Source organism: Hibiscus syriacus, unplaced genomic scaffold (genome assembly GCF_006381635.1).
Source record: "Hibiscus syriacus cultivar Baekdansim isolate YM2019G1 unplaced genomic scaffold, ASM638163v2 tig00009796_pilon, whole genome shotgun sequence".
Lineage (NCBI taxonomy): Eukaryota > Viridiplantae > Streptophyta > Magnoliopsida > Malvales > Malvaceae > Hibiscus > Hibiscus syriacus.
The window spans coordinates 183291-203068 of NW_024062201.1; the positions used below are offsets into that span (position 1 = coordinate 183291).

Here is a 19778-nt window from a genome sequence, read left to right on the forward strand (position 1 = left end):
AAATACACAAATAATCCATCAACTATATGACGATGCCTTGTTGAGTCCTCCGACTATTAAGAGTTATGAAATGGCCCATTGACTATAGGGCATTACTTTGTTGAGTCCCTCGACTATTAAAATTTATAGAATGGTATCCCGACTATTTATATGTTCCAAACTCATCCTTCCAGGTTAAAATATTAATGGTAGTTTGGGCTAGACATTAACTTGTTGATTGTGATATAATAAAATCTGATCCCAAAATCTCAAACGACTATCATATCTTAGTCAACAGATTAACATTCAACTGAGATTATCATCAAATTTTTAACCAAAAATGACAAGTTTAAAACATATAAATAGTCAAGTGAACTTTTTGTAACTTTTAATAGTCGAGAGAATCAACAAAGTAAAATCTTATAATTAGAGCATCATTTTGTAACCTTTAGGCTTTAATAGTCGGGGATTTAACAGAGCAACATCCTAAAATATAAAAACATTTAAGCTTCAATTATCCAAATAAGAGCAAGAAGGTAATTGAAGGATGAATGATGTAATTTATCTTTTTTAGATGAATTCAAATATAATGTCTGGTCGGAAGCAAAGTGCGGGCTTTAAAAACTGTCGTCCTCTCCTTAGTTTCCTAATTTTGGTCTCATGCACAATCATCTATAAATTCCTTGTGAAATCCTTTATGAATCCCCGTCGTCGTTTATCTCAGAACATGGACAAGCTTTGTTTATTGTTATCTCTGCTTCTTCTGGGAGCTTTTGGCTTCGTCAATGGCGGAAAGTCGAAAGAAAAAAAGGTTTTCAAAGTCGAAGTGATTGAGCTCAAGACCGGGAACATATCCGCCAAGTTCACCAACTATGGTGCAAGCGTGATGTCGATTATTGTCCCGGACAAAAACGGTTGGTCCCTTTTTATCTTGTTCGGATTACGATTTTCTTGTCCGGGTTGAGATTTTCTTTCGTTTTCTCGTTCTCTGCAAATTTTCAGGTAAGCCGGGTGACATTGTTCTTGGATACGACTCCACCGATGCATACAAGGTGAGTTTCATGAATACACATTGAATGTTGAAATGAAGGATGCCATGAAAACTAATTGATATAGAACACTCCGTGTAGAACGATGAGACGTACTTCGGGAACGTCGTCGGACGGGTCGCGAATCGGATTCGAGACGGGAGATTTTCTTTGAACGGGAAGGAATATCAACTTAGACCTCATGAAAATGGGAAACATTTGCTTCATGGTAAAGTTAATATCTTGATATTCATTGAAGAACAAATTTCTGAAATTTTTTTGCTTGATCTTGTGATGTATTAGGTGGCCATGGAGCATTGGCTGATGCTATATGGGAAGTGAAGAAGGTTAAGAAAGATGTTGCTGATCCCACTGTTCTCTTTTCTTATGATAGTCCAGACGGTGAAGAAGGTTAAGAAAGATGTTGCTGAAATTTCTCCTTTTGCTCGCCAATATGATTTTATTAGAAAATTTTAATTTATATATCTAAGCGTATTTGTATGTCTCGTTAAAAACCTCGTTAATCTTATGTGAAGAAAAAGAGTACACACGACTAGGCATAATCCAGATCATTGTAAAAAGAACTAGCACTTGATCTCCGGTACATTTTGATGCAGGGTTCCCCGGTGAGGTTAAAATCACCGTCCGGTACCTCCTCCGTCCAGATAACCGATTGAGAGTGACAATGAAGGCCAAAGCCATAAAACAAGCCACCCCTTTGAACCTAGTGCAGCATACATATTGGAACCTTGGCAACCATGACAGCGGTGACATCCTGTCTGAAGAACTCCAGCTTTTCGCCAACCAGATCACGCCGATCGATAACGAACGTATCCCCACGGGTAAACTCGAACCCGTGAAGGGAACTCCGTACGATTTCCTGGAATCGAGGGTGATCGGGAGCCGAATCAACCAACTCCCGGGAGGCTACGACATAAACTACGTCATCGAGGGCCCGGACGACCCCATCCGGATGAAGAAAACAGCGATCGTGAAGGATCCGAGGACGGGGAGAGTCATGAAACTGACCTCGAACCAACCGGGCATGCAATTCTACACCGGGAACCTGTTGAAAGACGTTAAGGGAAAAGGAGGAGTGATTTATAAGGCTCACGCGGGACTCTGTTTGCTGACACAAGGCTTCCCTGATGCAGTGCATCACCCCAATTTCCCTTCCATAATTGTTTCACCTGGAAAGCCTTACAAGCATAAAATGCAGTTCAAGTTCAAGATTGCATCGGACAAAGACAATAAATCCGATGGCAAGAAATCCGATGCGAAGAAATCTGATAAGTCATGAGTTAGAACAGTTGTTTTTATTTTGACCGTCCCGACAAGGGACTTTAGCATGCATTCTTTTTGATGTAATTAATTCTGTGATTTGATTTTCCTTTTGATGGATTAAATAACAAGTAACTTTTGATTTTCCAAAAATGGTCAGTAGTCTCACTTACCCCCTTCTTAGCCAGTGCATGAGCAACTTGATTTGCTTACCTTGGGGCATAATGGACGTGGCAGGTTTCAAAAGCCTTCATTTTTTCTTTTATGTCACAGATGAAAGGTCGAAGCTCAAAGAGATTAGGACCCGATGCATTGATTCTCTTGACTATGGCTAAGACATCTCCTTCAACCAAGACCCAGTGAAAACCCATTTCAACGGCAAACTTGATGCCATGTAGGAATGCCAAAGCTTCTGTAGCGAAAGCGGAGCTAACCATGTAAGAAACTCTGCAGCTTGCTCCCATAATTTGACCCTCCACATCCCGAATCACACTACTAGTACAAGCTTTTTCTAATTGGTGCAGGAAACTTGCATCAACATTTACCTTCACAAGCTCTGCTGGTGGGGGAGTCCAAACAACATCATTCCTAGAATGACATATCGCCCAAATGCTAATTGTGAATTGTCGTTTTTGGTACTGTTTACATGTTGCATGACCCACATAAACCAGTCTACAATACTTACATGTTTCACAACATTTTGCAAAGTAAAACCCAAGCTATTTCAAATTTGACGAGCATAAGGACAATCACAGCATGTGTGAAGTATAGTTTCGATCACTAGGGGGCATCTGGGGCAGAATTTATTCTAAGCAATTCGTATGGTATAAAGATTGTTAAACGTAGACACATAATTATGAAAACATTTCCATAATAATATGCATACCTTGCTAGGGCAGTCTAAACCCCATAGTTGATGAAACACCTTGTCATAACGTTTTTAAACGAAAATTTCGAATTAAAAATAATTATGACTTAATTTGAAAAATCGGGGCTTTGGATGAATTTGATATTTGATCAAATTTGAAGTCGTCGTCGACCTTTGGGTTAGGTAGGTCGAATACCTAAAAATGTCATTTAAAACAATTTTAAGAAAAATTATTTTTAAGACAAAAATTGGTTTGTGTTACCAAAGATTCATTTTTAATAGTACGAGAGTTGATTACGCGTGGAGAAGGGTGAGCACCCCTACAACGCCTAAAATTAGTACTTAGTCGCTTATACGTTGTCATAACAATGGAATCTGCAAATTCGAGTCTAAGATTAAAATACGATTCTTCTTCTCATACAATGATTAATTATTTCGAATTACAAAATTCCATGGAAAATAAATCATATTTGTTTCAAGTTCACTTTTCGCTCGAATGTCATTGAATCGTACTTCCCCTATAGGGACATACTTTTCACGCCCATTCTACAGCGAGCGTTCTTGGAAATATTCGAGCAAGTGATATTTACCAAATTATTAAATAAATAAGCAGTTTTCAAAATTTTTAAAAAGTGTACATAAATATACTACGTAAAACATATAAATATACATGCACGTAGACATACACATATAAATATTTAATATGGCAAGACATGCATAGCAATATTTACAACAAAAATATGCACATGCTAAGTTAAGGGCTAATATACGATAAACAAACAATACATGGATCAAAATGCATGAATACAAAAATACAGGGAGCTAATAAGACAATAATATGATTTTCGACAATATTGGAAACAAAGGACTAAAATATAAACATAGCATAATATAAGGACCACACACATGAATTAACAATTTTATTTAATGGCTAAAATAAAAATTTTAAAAAACTTACGAGGATCAAAACGACTATTTGCCCATGCGCAAAAATACGGGAATAGTCCCCTTAAAACGACAACGTTTTAAACGGCCTATATAAGGCCATTTTCATTCCCCTTTTTTATTTCACTCTTTTTCTTTTCCTCTCTCTGTCTTCCTTTAAAATTCTTTGCCTTATCTCTTCTCTCCTAGACACAGAGAGCAGCTCCGCCTCCGGCCGCCACGTCGGCGTCGTCCGTCATCGTTCCATGGTAGCCTTTCGAGCCACGATTACATCAGTGGCTTCGTCTCGAGGCCTTGAGCACGGATCTGGGCTTGGTTTTCTCGAAAACGTCCCGAGCTCCACAAATTTGTCGAAAATTATTTGAATTTCAATCTCTCCTATCTCTTTATTTGGCCGCCGGATTGCCTTGATTTCAGATTATGTTACTCCCCTCTATCATGCACTCCTTCTAACCGTCTCAATCCACGATTGGAACCTCTGAACGCTGGTGAGGAACTCCGATCGAAGGTAACCCCTTTTTCTTTTTTCCTTTTCGATCTCTTTTTTTCTTTTGATTTTTTTCTTTCGAATCCTCATTTGATTTTTTGTTTGATTTCCCCTTGAAAAATGGTTTCTCTTCCTTTTTTATTATGCTTGCTAGTTGATGTGATGAAATAAGGTATGATTACCCTATTTCGAGACTTGATTTGTTCTTGGATTTTGTCTGTGCAAGTTGGTCCTTTTTTGTGATTTTTTGCCATTTTTTTGACTGAATATTCTGCCTTTTTGGTTAAGAGGTGATCGGTGACAGTGGCGGCACGATGAGGATAGGACTAACACGGCTCAGTCGACGACGTGATAGACGACGGTGATAGCTGAGGGCTTCGACGATGAAAGAATATGGTAGCCCTATGGTGAGATTATGGTTAGGGTTTAAAACCCTAATTGGGTCAGATCAGATCGTAATCGGGTCAGGTCGGATCCAACGGATCAGGGTTGGCCAATTGGGCTTCGGTTTTGTTGTAACATTGGGCCAACTTGGTAAGGCTTCGAGTTTGTTGACTTGTAAATGTAATTGGGCCTCATTTTTGTTTTAGGCCTACAAAATATTATATAATATTAATAAATAATAATAATAATAATAGATGATAATAATAATACGATTAAAACACCCAGACAAAAATGGGTGTCTATAGTTACACCTCTTAGTCCATTCTTGTGTTAACAAGAATAAGACAAAGACGACAAGACAACAAGTTTTTGTCTGGTTCCCTCATTTCCTTTGAAATTTGATGTTGAAAATGACACTGCTCATCCACTTTGAAGAGCTCTGGCTATTTTTGCTTGGTGACGATCTCACTCTTTTCCCTGAAAGATATTGAGTAGTAGGACAATCTTACTCCTTTCCCTAAAGGACTCTTAATCTTATTTTGACTGATCCACTCATTTCCCTAAAGGATGTTGAATCATGATTCAGGTGATCCGCTCCTCTCCCTGAAAGATGTTGAATTTGGTGACGTTCTCACTTTTTTCCCTGAAATATGTTGAGTCATGGGACGATCTTACGCCTTTCCCTGAAGGATGCTAAGTCGTATTTCAAGCAATCCACTCATTTCTCTGAAGGATGTTGAATCTGGTGACGATCTCACTATTTTCCCTGAAAGATGTTGAGTCGTATGACGATCTTAGTCCTTTCCCTGAAGGACATTAAGTCGTACTTCGAGTGATCCACTCCTTTCCCCAAGGGATGTTGAATCGTGATTCAGGTGATTCGCTCCTTTCACTGAAGGATGCTGAATCTGGTGACAAAATCACTCTTTTCCCTAAAAGATGTTGAGTTGTAGGACAATCTTACTTCTTTCCCTGAAGGATACTAAATCGTAATTCGGGTAAAGACTTGACTTCTCTACACGAAAAAGTCAGTTTGAAGTTTCTAGGGAAACAATCCTAAGAAGGATTCTAATATATTTCTAGAAAATGATCCTAAGAAGGAATTTAACAAATTCTAGAAAAACGATCCTAAGAATGACTCAAACAAATTTCTAGATAATCGATCCTACGAAGGACTCAAAAGAATTTCTAGAAAATGATCGACCTCACTAAAAGATTGACTCCTCTGCACGAGAAAGTCAAGAATAACATTACTAAAAGGTTGACTCCTCTTCATGGAAAGTCAAGAATAACATTACTAAAAGGATGACTCCTCTTCGCGAGAAAGCCAATAATGACATCATTAAAGGTTGACTCTTCTTCACGAGAAAGTCAGGAATGTTTCTAGGAAAATAATCTTGCGAATGACTCTAACAAATTTTTAGAACAACAGTCTTAAGGAAGACAAAATGGAGAACTTGATTCGTTTGTATTATAAATTTTCAAAGGTTAGGTAGGTTGAATACCTAAAAATATCGTTTAAAACAATTTTAAGAAAAATTATTTTAAAGACAAAAATTGGTTTGCATTACAAAAAATTCATTTTTAAGAGTTCGAGAGTCGATTACGCGTGGGGAAGGGTGAGCATCCCCCACAACGCCCAAAATTGGTACCTAGTCGTTTATACGTTGTCATAACAGTGGAATCTGCAAATTCGAGTCCAAAATTAAAATATAATCCTTTTTATAGAACAATGATTAATTATTTCGAATCACAAAATTACACGGAAAATAGATCAGATTTATTTCAAGTTCATTTTTCGTTCGAATGTAGTTGAATCATACTTCCCCTATAGAGACGTACTTCTCATGCCCATTCTAGGCGAGCGTTCTTGAAAATATTCGAGCGAGTCACATTTAACAAATTATTAAATAAAAAAGCATTTAACAAAAATTTAAAAATATATACATAAATATATTAGGTAAAACATATAAATATACATGCACGTAGACATACATATATAAATATTTAATATGGCAACACATGCATAGCAATATTTACAAAAAAAATGCACATGCTAAGTTAAGGGCTAATATACGATAAAAAAATAATACATGGATCAAAATGCATGAATAAAAAATACAAGGAGCTAATCAGACAATAATTCAAATTTTCAAGCATAAAATAGTGATCAAGTTGCATACAAAACAAAAATTCGAGGGACTGAAAACATAAATAGATCGATTTTTAGCAATATTGGAAACAAGGGACTAAAATATAAATATAGCATAATTTAAGGACCACACACATGAATTAACCATTTCATTTAATGGCTAAAATGAAAATTTAAAAAACTTGCGAGGATTAAAACGACCATTTTATACGGCCTATATAAGGCCCTTTTCATTCCTCTTTTTTATTTCTCTTTTTCTTTTCCTTTCTCCCTTTAAAATTCTCTGCCTTCTTTCTTCTCTCCCAGACTCGGTGAGCCTCCGACGAGTAGTTCCGCCGTCGATCGCCACGTCATCCACTGTCTATGGTCATACACTGCATCTTTTTTAGCCCCTATTACACTGATGGCTTCGTCTCGAGGCTTTGAGCATAGATTTGGGCTTGGTTTTCCCGAAAATGTCCCGAGCTTCACATATATGTTGAAAATCATTCAACCTTCAATCTCTCTGATCTCCTTATCTGGTCGTCGAATCACCTTGATTTCGGAGTATGTTACTCCCCTCTCTCGTGCACTCCTCCTCACCGTCCCGATCCACGATCGGACCCTCATAACGATGGCGAGAAACTTCGACTGAAGATAATCCCTTTTTCCTTATTTTTTCTCCCTTTTTCGATCTAATTTTTTCTTCTAATTTTTTCTTTCAACTCATCCTCTGATTTTTTGTTCGATTCCCCATTGAAAAATGACTTCTCTTCTTTTTTTTTATTATGCTTGCTAATTGATGTGATGAAATAGGGTATGATTACCCTATTTCGAGACTTGATTTGTCATTGGATTTTGTCTGTGCAAGTTGGTCCTTTTTGTGATTTTTTACCATTTTTTGACTAATTGTTCTTTCTTTTTGACTTAGAGGTGATCGGTGACATCGACGACACGATGGGGACAAGACTAGCATGGCTCAGTCGACGACATGACGAATGATAACGACAACTGAGGGCTTCGACGACGGTGACGACAAAATAGGGTAATCTTAGGGTCATATTAGGGTTAGGGTTTAAAACCCTAGTTGGATCAGGTCGGGTCGTAATCGGGTTAGGTCGGATCCAACGTATATGGGTTTGCTAATTGGGGTTCGGGTTTTATTTTAACATTGGGCCAACTTGGTTGGGCTTCAAGTTTGTTGACTTGTAAATGTAATTGGGCCTCAGTTCTATTTTGGGCCTACAAAATGTAATATAATAGTAATAAATAATAATAATAATAATAGATGATATAATAATACAATTAAACACCCGGAAAAAAATGGGTGTGTACACTCCTATTTAGAATCTTGATCCAAAACCATTGTTGTGTTGTTTAACATTTTGTAGCCACTTCTCACAGTATTTAAGCATGTCTTTTCGCCACTCCAAACACGTTCATCACTAGTAGCCACAGAGAAAAGATGGGTCCGTAAGACATTAATCATATCCTCAGTGTTAAAAACAAATTCCAACAGTCCAATCTCCCACGATTTGTCACCCGAATTTATCAAATCAACCACCACTGACAAACCATCCACCGGCTCCGTAGTTATTTTCTTCTGACTTCGACTAGGAAACCAGAAATCATTCCAAATGGACACTGAGAAAACCCGAATACGAGTCCGAGATGTCATATCAATTTTTCAAATTATTTCCTTATATAAAATAGATAGAAATGAAGAAATTTCAAACATACTAAAAAATTTACATATATCAATTTAAGACTTTTACAAACTATTTGTAGCTTATACAAATTTAATCCTTGAAATACATGCCAACACTATATAATACAAAAGGGAAACCTACTGTACATTTTCTGAACTGATCTTTGTTAAAGTTATGTTGTCTCCGCTACCTATCTTCTCTTAGCGCTTCTTGGATCCTACGTGTGAAACACTCACACGCTAAGTCATAGACTTAGTGAGACATGTAAATAAATAATGACTACTTACAAATGCATGTACATATCATAGTACACAATGCTTACATATACACATGGATCATCATTAACCTGCTAAATATTAATTATATTATTATTAACATTAATTCATTTTTATCATGTAAACATGTACTTATCATTTCTATACACGTCATAAAACAAATAGATCAGTTCACAATAAATCACACATAGTATCAAGCCAAGTTTATTTATTTTATTCACTTTAAACCTATGCATACTTCTGAGAACTTCAGGTATGTGAGTACATAGAGGTTATGCACATATGCTGTCACCACAGCTCGTATAATTCCCACTAGGGGCACTTAAAATTTGTCCCGAATGACCACTATGTCCCGAATGACCACTCCTTAAGAACCATATACATAATACAATGGACCAAATAAGTGTACCGAAGTACCACATATATGTTCCACATAATTACATATATGTCTCAAATGACCACGTAGAACCCTCGACTCTTGGCATTCCAACTATACCCCTAGCTCTCATAACACATAAAATGGGCATTTTCATTATGTCATTTCACATATTCATATAATCACGTGGTTAACTTACACGTAGCTTATTTTCATATAATTCACTTTCACATTGATCACTTCCATATGATTCACATGTCACATATCTCATGGCTTATATCTCTTAATCACTTAATCACATACTAGCCTATCATATAGTTGAAAGTTACTTAGCTTATCTTATAGACATGCTTTCACATACTTAATAATTACATAGCTTATATCATTTCACATGGTCACATAAATCCATATTATTTAGATAAGTACTTAAATCTAGACATATGCATGTACTCATATATTTTAAACATCATATCACTATATGTTTATATTTGAGTACTTATATAATCTAGTATCATAATTAGACTCCTCGCAAGTCTTAATTCCATAATCTAACTACACTTAATATCATGTACTCACCTTGGTTACTTGTCAATACCAAACTCTTGTTCTCTCTCTCGAATCTTACTCTGACAGCCTATCCGAGCTTTGATTCCAATCGATATCTACACGAATACGAAATTAAATAAATGTCGAGATTCGAATTACTTGATACGATTCATATTAATGCCAACCAAATAAAACTCCAATTCCAACTTTCCAAACTTAAATAGTATCGGTACTGCCCTTAGGGTACCGATACCTCTATGCTAGGGTATCGATACCCTAGCCAGGAACCAATACCAAAATTAGCTTCGAAATTCCCCGGGTATTGATACCTTCCACATTGGTATCGATACCCCTACCATATGGTATCGATACTGTTATGAAGACTCTTAACCATTTGATAATGAATGCTCAAATACCCTGAAATTTCTAATGCTCGAACTACTGAAGTAGTTTGATTCGTCTATTAGATTTATTTCTATTTTAATTGCAAAGTGATATATTTATAATAATATTTTAATTGAAATGATTGAATGCACTCGTACAAGATAGAAGATATTTTCTTTGGATTTTGTAAATTAATCTCAACTTTCAATGATATTTGTATGCGTGTGCGTGGGTGGGGTAGGGTAGCCCGTAGCCTTACATGTAATTCCAGGTGAAAAATGGACAGATTTTGGAGTCAAGAAGTGGATTATGAATCTTATGAAATATTTCATTTTGTGTGTTGAAAAATGAGTTATTATTAGTCATATTAAATTATTCAGTTCATATCCAAAAAAAAAGGAACTGTGTATAACAGTGGAAGGATGAACCTATAAATCAATACTTGAACCCCACATAATATGTTTTTAGTCAATACTCTGACATCACTTTGTATTTCAGTGGAAAATAAAGATAAAATCACTTGAAAATTATATATCTAGATGCTTGTGTTTAAACCGATTGGTTGGTCTAGTATGATAAGATATTCGATTTTTTAAGTAAGGTTAAGGTTCAAATCTTAATATTTGTGAATGAAACAAATTGAGTTGATAACGTCATCCTAGAAGGGTCTCTATAAAATTTAATATGGATTAATCGATCATTAGATCAAATAACAATGATTAATTCAAAATGTACATGGCATCCTATGTTATATGTTTACAATATGTATCCTTTTTTGGCTATCTATATTTAAGGATGGGCACGGGATCCGAACTCAACGGGTTTAGACCAGATCCGAACCGATCGATTCTGTTTTTTTAATTGAGTTTGGGTCGGGTCAAGTTGGATTTTTTTAAAATATGTTCGGTTGGGTCGGCTTCGGTTTTAGGGTGGAAAATAGACTCAAAAATTTTACCTTATATTTAGAGATTATTACAATAATAACCCTCTATATATATATTTTTCAATAGATTCCTATTTTTATTGAATAAAAAATATTTTTTAGAAAAATATTTATTTCGGGTCAAGTTGGGTTGGATTATGGTTTTATCTCAAAAAATAGGTCGGATTCAAGTCGAGTAAAGTCACACTTAAACTTGGGTCGAATCAAATTTTAAGTGGATGATTTTTATTTCGAGTCGGATCAAGTTAATCGAAAATCCGACTTGACCCACGCCGATCCCTATCTGTATCTGAACCTTCAACATTGTCGTGCGATAGTAATATGAGAAAATGTATCAGCGTGTCTCTCAAGTAGTTGAAGAGTAGGCGGCTGATGTTTAGAGTCACCAGTCTATTGACAATTTCGAAGTACACTTAACTATTGTGTGTTCATATATCAAATGATCTTGAAATTTTCATTCCTTTATCATTATTATATTTACATTATTAACAATGATTTCCGTCAAAATCAGAAGGATGAACCGTGTAAATTTTCATATTATATATATATATATTATATATATATATATATATATATATATATATATATATATATGTGTGTGTGTGTGTTTTTAGATAACTGAGAGCAATCCCATGGCATCTTATGTGTACTCTTATATCGCTATAACATTCTGTTCGATCTCTCTAATTGTGAGTACCAGTGGGATTCCAAAGGCAACTGAAGGTGATTCAGAATCTCTGGCGGCAGAGGCGGAGGCATTGATGGGAATCGGGTGGTGGAGTAACTATATCGAGGAATCCGTCGACCATTGTCGATGGCCAGGTGTTAGGTGCGACGCTGCCGGGAGTGTCGTCGAGATCGATCTCGGCGGTCATGGTCTCGTTGGGAGCATCACACCACACATAGGTGCCCTCTCGAAACTCAGGTTCCTCAACCTGTCCCGGAACAATCTAACGGGTGAGTTACCTCCTTCACTCGGGAACCTCACTCGATTATCGGTGCTCGACGTATCTCGTAACGGAATCGAGTCTATTCCCATGGAATTTCAGAACATGAGGAATCTCACCAGGTTGATTATGGACTCCAATCCATTGCACAGCATCCCTCCCCAAATATGGAGCCTACGAAAGCTAAGGACCCTCTCCCTTCGTCATTGCATGCTCAGGGGTTCCATTCCACCAAATATAGGGAACGCGAGGAGCTTGGTTAACCTCGATCTCTCATTCAACACGCTCGTCGGTCCGATCCCACCTTCGATCGGCAACTTAACGAATCTCGCATCGTTTGTCCTCGAAAGCAACCATCTTAGCGGAACCATCCCTTTGGAAGTAACAAACCTTAGGAACCTCTCTTTCTTGGATCTTGTGTCAATAACATGAGTGGCCAGATCCCTTCATTTCTAGGCCTCTTAACCAGTTTGAACAGGTTGTACCTTGATTCAAACCACTTTGAAGGTTTCATCCCATCGGATATCGGAAACTTGACGAGTCTAACCGTGTTGTGGCTCACTAACAACATGCTCACCGGTCCGATCCCTTCGTCGCTGTGTTACCTGCCCAATTTACAAAGGTTGTACCTTGAAAGAAATCTTTTAAATGGTTCCATGCCTCATGAAATTGGAAACATGAAGAAGCTTGAATATTTATACCTTGATTCCAACCACATTTCCAGTCCCATACCTTCATCTCTACTTGGTTTACCTAGTTTATCCAGGCTATCAATGAGCATGAACATGTTGGAGGGTACCATACCCTACGAAATTGAGAGTTTAAAGGCACTTGAATACTTGGATCTCTCCCACAACAAGCTGAATGGACCTATTCCAACTCAGATTGGTAACTTGCCGAGTTTATGGTCCTTACGTTTGGGGTACAATCAACTCAGTGGAAGGATTCCACTGCAAATTGGTGCCTTATCGACTCTGTCCTACCTTGATCTGAGCCATAACTTTATCAATGGAGTTATAGCTTCATCAATGGGGAATTTAACTCAGTTAACCTTTCTTGATCTTAGTGAAAATAATCTCACTGGCATGATTCCCAGATTGTCATATCATCTTCAACACCTCAACTTGTCATTTAACTCACTGAGTGGTCCGATTCCAGATGAATTACAGCAGATTCCAACTCAGTCCTTCACTGGAACAAGGGCTTATGTGGTTCCATTACAGGCCTCCCTCGTTGCTCTCCATCAACAACATCAACCGGGAAAGTAAGAGCAAAGGGAAGCACAATTTGACTGTCAAAATTCTTGTACCAACTTTGTTATTTCTCTTCTTGACCTCCGCCACGCTGTTGCTTATAATGATCCGATCCCGACGTAGTCGAGTGAAAAGTTTGAGACCTGATCATACCCTGACCAAAACCGGAGACCTATTCTCGGTGTGGGACTACGACGGAAGATTGCATTCGACGACATCATCAGAGCAACCGACAATTTCGACATCAAGCATTGCATCGGAACAGGTGGCTACGGCAGTGTTTACAAAGCAGTGCTACCTAGCGGCAACATTGTTGCATTGAAAAGCTCCATCGATTCGAAGCCGAGCAGCCAGCTTTCGATAAAAGTTTCCAAAACGAGATCAAGTTTCTAAGTGAAATACGACACCGGAACATCGTCAAGCTCCATGGATTCTGTCTCCACAACCGATGCATGTTTTTGGTTTACCAATACTTGGAGAACGGAAGCTTGTTCTACGCATTGGGCATCGATGAAGAAGCTGTGGAATTAGATTGGAGCAAGAGGGTGAACATTGTCAAAGGTATCGCACATGCCATTCCTATATCACCATGATTGCAGCCCTCCGATTGTTCACCGAGACATATCGAGCAGCAACATCCTGTTGAACTCGAGTTGGGAACCCTTTGTCGCCGATTTCGGAACTGCAAAACTTCTCGATCCCGATTCATCGAATAGGCGATAATGGTCGGAACATACGGATACATTGCCCCAGTTCTACCCTCCAATCTGTGCTTTATTTTTAAAATGAAGATGAATTAGAATATTAAATATTTTAGGTACCAATTTAAATGAGGATCATAATGCAGGACATACAATGTAATTAACTATTTTTATCATATTCATCCATTTTAACTCTTCTTTTCTCATTTTCATTACAGAACTTGCTTATTCGATGGTCGTGACCGAAAAATGCGCTTTTATAGCTTTGGGGTGTTGGCATTAGAAAATTGATGGGAAAACATCCAGGTGAACTGTTATCGACGCTATCGTCGTCGTCACTGTCTTCGGCTCGATATGTCACGTTAAATGAAGTTTTGGACCCTCGTTACCACCTCCAAGATGTCAAAAAATGACGAGAGACATTGTTTTCGTTGCTCTTGTTGCCTTCGCGTGCTTACGGAGAAAACCTAAAGCCCGACCGACGATGAAATCAGTGTCTCAAGGGTTTTCTGGGCTTCAAGTGTCCGATTGCAGTGCCTCTTCATGAAATATCTCTGATTGAGCTTAAGAATTATGAGATGTTTATGGGTGGGAAAACAATGAAAATAGTAATCCTCACATAGGTTAAATATCCATAATGGAACTATGTTGTAAGGTGTAAGGGACTTTGAGTAATAGTGTATGGGTTGTTACATTTCTGTTGTAAGGTGGTGTTAATCCTTACTTCATCTTTCAAGAAATGAAATAGAAGTTCCTCGTTTGTTTATTTCCCTTTATCCTTTTATCAGAATTCACCGGAACTCCACATGGTATCGGAGCTCCATTTCGGTCTTCCCCGATGATCAATGAAGGTCGATCAGTTTCTTCAGTGGTGTTTTGGCCATCTTTTCTCTCACTACTCGACTCCTGTCTCGCGAGATTGCGTTCTCCCCGTACGAGTCACAGTGCCCGTTCAGCTCCTTGTTTTGGTGAATTCAAGTCTTCTAGTGATATTTTAACCTTTCTCCTCTTCTAATCTATTGTTTTTGTCGATGTTTCTGTTGTTTTGTGATCTATTCTGTTGTCTCTTGTATTCTATTCGGCTGATTAGGCTGTTCTTTCATGCTTGGCTGCTAGTCGTTTCACTGTGTTTTTTGTTATTTGTCCTCTGTTTCGTTCTTTATCTTTTTTGTTGGGGTTCTTTGTTGCCAATGGCTATTACTGCTTCATATCAAAGTCAATCAGATACTAGCAGTGCTAATATGTCTAATAGGCGATTTTCGACCAAAAAGATCAATGCTATCTTAGATGACCAAAACTACTTCTTGTGGCATCAACAAGTTTATCTCACATTTAAACCATACACTGCCTAGATATGCCGATATTATGTTGTTTCTCCTCCTGAGCATAATTCATGAAGGTCAGTCGTTAGAAATCCTGAGTTTGATTCTTTTGAAGAGCAAGATGGTGCTCTTGCCTCTTGGTTATTATCAACTGTCAGTGAATCTGTTCTGTCACATCTAATAGGGCTTAATACTTCATCTAAAATATGACATACTTTTTAGATTGTATAGTGGCAATACTATGTCTTACGTAAAAGGTGAACTCTCTATGAAAGATTATTTGATGTCTATTAAAGCTGTGTGTGATGATCTGGCAAGTTGTGGAGAATCTATCTCGAGCATGAACATATTACTGCTATTCTGAATGGCCTTCCCCTGAGATGAGGCTGTGATTACTATTATTGTTGGCTCTTCTCCTACTGATCTTAGGACTATTAAAACTATACTTCTAGACGATGAGGCAATCAGGGTTTAATAATCGAATTAATACCTCTGTTCATTGTTCTACTGTAAATCAGTCTGCTGGTAGTAATAATAATGTGGGAAATTCCAGTTCTTCTTCTCATATTGATGTCAATGACTATAATAATAAAGATAGTGATAATAACAGTAGGGGGAGAGGCAGAGGTAGGTTCAATTCCTCCAGGCCTCAATGCCAATTATGTGGAATGATGAGACACCTTGTTGAAAGGTGTTATAGGTTTGATAAGGGGTATAAAAATGAGTCTTTTGGGAATATTCAAGGAAATAGTAACATAAATCAGGATTTCATGCAAGCTAATGTGAGTACTTATGATTTTGCTGCTATGGTTGCTTTGCCTCATCCTGGAACAGTATTATGTTCCTCCTCCAGTCAATACAGCTCCTCATGGCCCTCCACCTTGGTTTTTAATTCTCACCTGATTGCTCTTTATAATCTTTTTCTTTCTTTGACTTCCAGTACATCTACTGTGCCTGTTCCCTTTTTTCCTGTTGTGCCTATTACCAATAGGACTGTTCAACATGGTGCATCACCTGTAAATTCTTAGGCACAGTTCATCACTGTTAATCCTAGCATTCCCAGACCATTCCTCAAGCTCTTATAGCAACTCCTGAAGTTCTAGAGGACAATACTTGGTATCCTGATTCAGGGGCTACACATCACCTAACGAATGACTATAACAATCTTCAAGCTGGCTCTGTGGCTCCTGCTTTTGGAAATGTCCAGGTTGGGAATGGTAATATGTTTCCTATAAATTGCTCTGGTCAGTCAAGTCTATTTTTTATTTCTAGTTTGTTCAGGCTTCACATTTTACTTTATGTTCCTAAAATACTAAGAATTTACTTTTTGTGTCAAAATTCACACAAGACAATAAAGTCTCTTGAGAATTTTTACTTCTTACTGTCAAGTGAAGGATCTTGAGTCGAGGGAAGTTCTGCTTGAAGGCCATGAGGATGGAGGTTTGTACAAGTTTGTGCTACCACAAAATAAGTGTTTCTACCTGTTTCACTCAAGACTTTAGTTCTTTCAATAATTGTTGTGCTTCTGCTAAACATTCCACTGCTACTAATGCTCTTTTATATTCTAATGTTAAGCATAGTTCTTTAGATTTGTGGCATAAAAGAATGGGTCATACGAGTAAAAGTGTTTTACTTAAAGTTGTAAAAGATTGTAATATTCCTTTAGTTCATAATAAAGAAGAGCATGTTTGCACTGGATGTAAATTAGTTAAATCTCATAAGTTACCATTTACAAGGTCCACAACTGTTTATTGTAAGCCTTTGCAACTTGTTGCTGTTGATCTCTGGGGTCCTGCACCAGTGTGTTCTAATGGCTTCAAAGACCATGTGGCTTTTATAGATGCCTTTTTCTTGTTCAGTTTCTCTAGCAGGTTAAAGAAGTCTGAGGTTAAAGAAGTCTGAGGTTAAAGAAGTCCGAGGTTAAAGAAGTCTGAGGTTAAAGAAGTCTGAGGTTAAAGATGCCTTTTACAGAAGTCTGAGGTTAAAGAAGTTTTTGTTCAGTTTCTCTAGCAGGTTGAAAGGCGGCTTGGTGAAAAGCTGTTGACTCTGCAGACAGATGGTGGGGGTGAATTCTCTTCCTTGCTGCCTTTTCTTAATAGTCAGGGTATTCTACATAGGCTTTTCTTTTCCACATACATCTTAGCAAAATGGCCTTATTGAACGAAAGCATCGGCAGATTGTTGAAGTTGGATTGCCTATCCTGGCACAGGCCTCGATGCCACAGTCTTTTTGGAATGATGCGTTTATTAGTGCCACATTTCTCATCAACGGATTGCCTACTTCAGCTTTGGGAGGTATGTGTCCTTATACTAAACTGTTTGGTAAGGTTCCTGATCTTAGCATGGTCAGAGTTTTTGGTTGTTTGTGTTTTCCCTTCTCAAGGCCTTTCCATATAATTTCAATTTAGGTCTTCACCCTGCTTATTTTTAGGTTTTCTTCTAGACACAAAGGGTATAGATGTTTAGATTCTACAGGTAGGGTTTATGTCTCTAGACATGTTAGATTTAATGAATATGTTTTTCCTTGTAGTTCTAGTTTTAATTCTGGTGCTTGAAAAGTGTTGCGAAATTCTGTAAATTTTCAGCTTCCTTCTGATCATACACACATAGTTCTCATTCTAAAGCTAAGTTTGTTTCTTTTCCTTTTATTCTAGTTTGTCAAAACCTAGAGTGGTGTCTGTTTCACCAGTTCAGAATACAAATGTGTCTTTGTCACAAGAGTCTTGTTCAGTTCCACATGCTCCCATTCCATTGCATTCAGATAATCACATACAACTTCTCTGCCATTACACTCATCTCCACTTCTATCAGCCTCTATTTTCACTTTATCTTCATCTGTGCAGCATAGTAATGTGATTTCATCTTCGATACCATCTCCATCTCTACCTGTCTCAATCTCCATTCTATTACAAACTCATGATACTTCATTATCATTACATTCATCGCCATCTTAGTCAACATCCATCTCCACTCCATCTTCTTCTACTGCTCCTCAAGTGCCACCTCCATCTCTACCATCATCCACCTCCATTCCACCCACAAATTTGGTTATTAATCATCACCCTATGATTACCAGAGGCAAATCTGGTATTTTTAAGCCTAAATTTTTCAGCATTGTGGTCAAAGACAGAACCTGTGGATGTCTTTGAGGCTTTACAATATCCCTCGTGAAGACTGCTATGCAAGAGGAGTGATGCACTGTTTCGAAATGGCACCTGGACCTTGCAACCTCTTCCTCCTAATCGCAAGCCAATAGGGTGCAGGTGGCTTTTCAAAACTAAGAAAAATCCTGATGGGACAGTTGACAGGCTAAAGGCTCGTTTGGTTTCTAAAGGGTACTCACAGAAGGAGGGCACAGACTTTAAAGAAACATTTATTCCTGTGGTTCGAGCAGTCATGATAAGAACTGTCCTTGCTGTTACTGTCATGAATAAGTGGACAATTCGTCAGATTGATATCAACAACGCTTTCCTAAATGGAGAGCTTGCTGAAGATATTTTATATGCCAGCCACCCGGTTTTGAGCAGACTGAACCTGCTGGATAGAAGTTGGTGTATAAGCTTAAGAAAGCGTTATATGGTCTTAAGCAGGCTCCTCGTGCCTGGTTCGATACATTCAAGGCTTTCTTAGTTGAAAAGATAGGCTTTATTGTTTCTCGAGCTGACACATCCTTGTTTGTTAGAAATACATCAACGTCTAAGCTTCTTTTAGGGTTTATGTGGACGACATTATGCTTACTGGCAGCAGTGCAGCTGAGGTAGATGAGGTTGTGCAGCAGATCAATACTCAATTTTCTCTTAAGGATCTGGGTGAGCCTGAGATGTTTTTTGGGATGAAGTTCAGCATTGTGCTCAAAGGCTCCTCATGAAGCAGAGGAAGTATGTTGTCTCAACATGTAAATATGCAGTCTATTAGGTCGACTCCCACTCCTATAGTGGTTGCATCGAGGGTTAATGCAGCTGAAGGTAGTCAAAAGTTTGCCGATATTCAGTTGTATAGGAGTATCATTGGTGGTCTACAGTACTTGTATCTCACTAGACCTGATATTTTATATGTTGTGAACAAGGTAAGTCAGCAAATGAATGATCCTTATGAGGAACATTGGAAGTCTGTTAAAAGGATCATGGCTTGATTTTTGAGCATACTGATGAGTTTAGCCTAGTCTGTTACACTAATGCTGATTGGGCTACGTCAGTTGAGGATAGAAGGTCCACCACTGG

General features: G+C 37.9%; 2 protein-coding genes and 1 pseudogene across 2 annotated transcripts; all 3 read left to right on the plus strand.

The window, feature by feature from the left end:
* The first annotated feature begins 706 nt into the window (after positions 1-706).
* Positions 707-4613, plus strand: LOC120203294 (galactose mutarotase-like). Its single transcript, XM_039203609.1, has 6 exons — positions 707-893; positions 982-1031; positions 1110-1236; positions 1311-1418; positions 1625-2300; positions 4595-4613. The coding sequence occupies exons 1-6, from the start codon at positions 707-709 to the stop codon at positions 4611-4613; spliced, it is 1167 nt and encodes a 388-aa protein (XP_039059540.1).
* Positions 4614-11968: 7355 nt separating this feature from the next.
* Positions 11969-12740, plus strand: LOC120203287 (probable leucine-rich repeat receptor-like protein kinase At1g35710). The gene has a single exon (XM_039203605.1). The coding sequence runs from the start codon at positions 11969-11971 to the stop codon at positions 12713-12715; it is 747 nt and encodes a 248-aa protein (XP_039059536.1). The 3' UTR covers positions 12716-12740.
* A 691-nt stretch (positions 12741-13431) lies between these two features.
* LOC120203295 lies at positions 13432-16587 on the plus strand (annotated as a pseudogene).
* The last annotated feature ends 3191 nt before the right edge of the window (positions 16588-19778 follow it).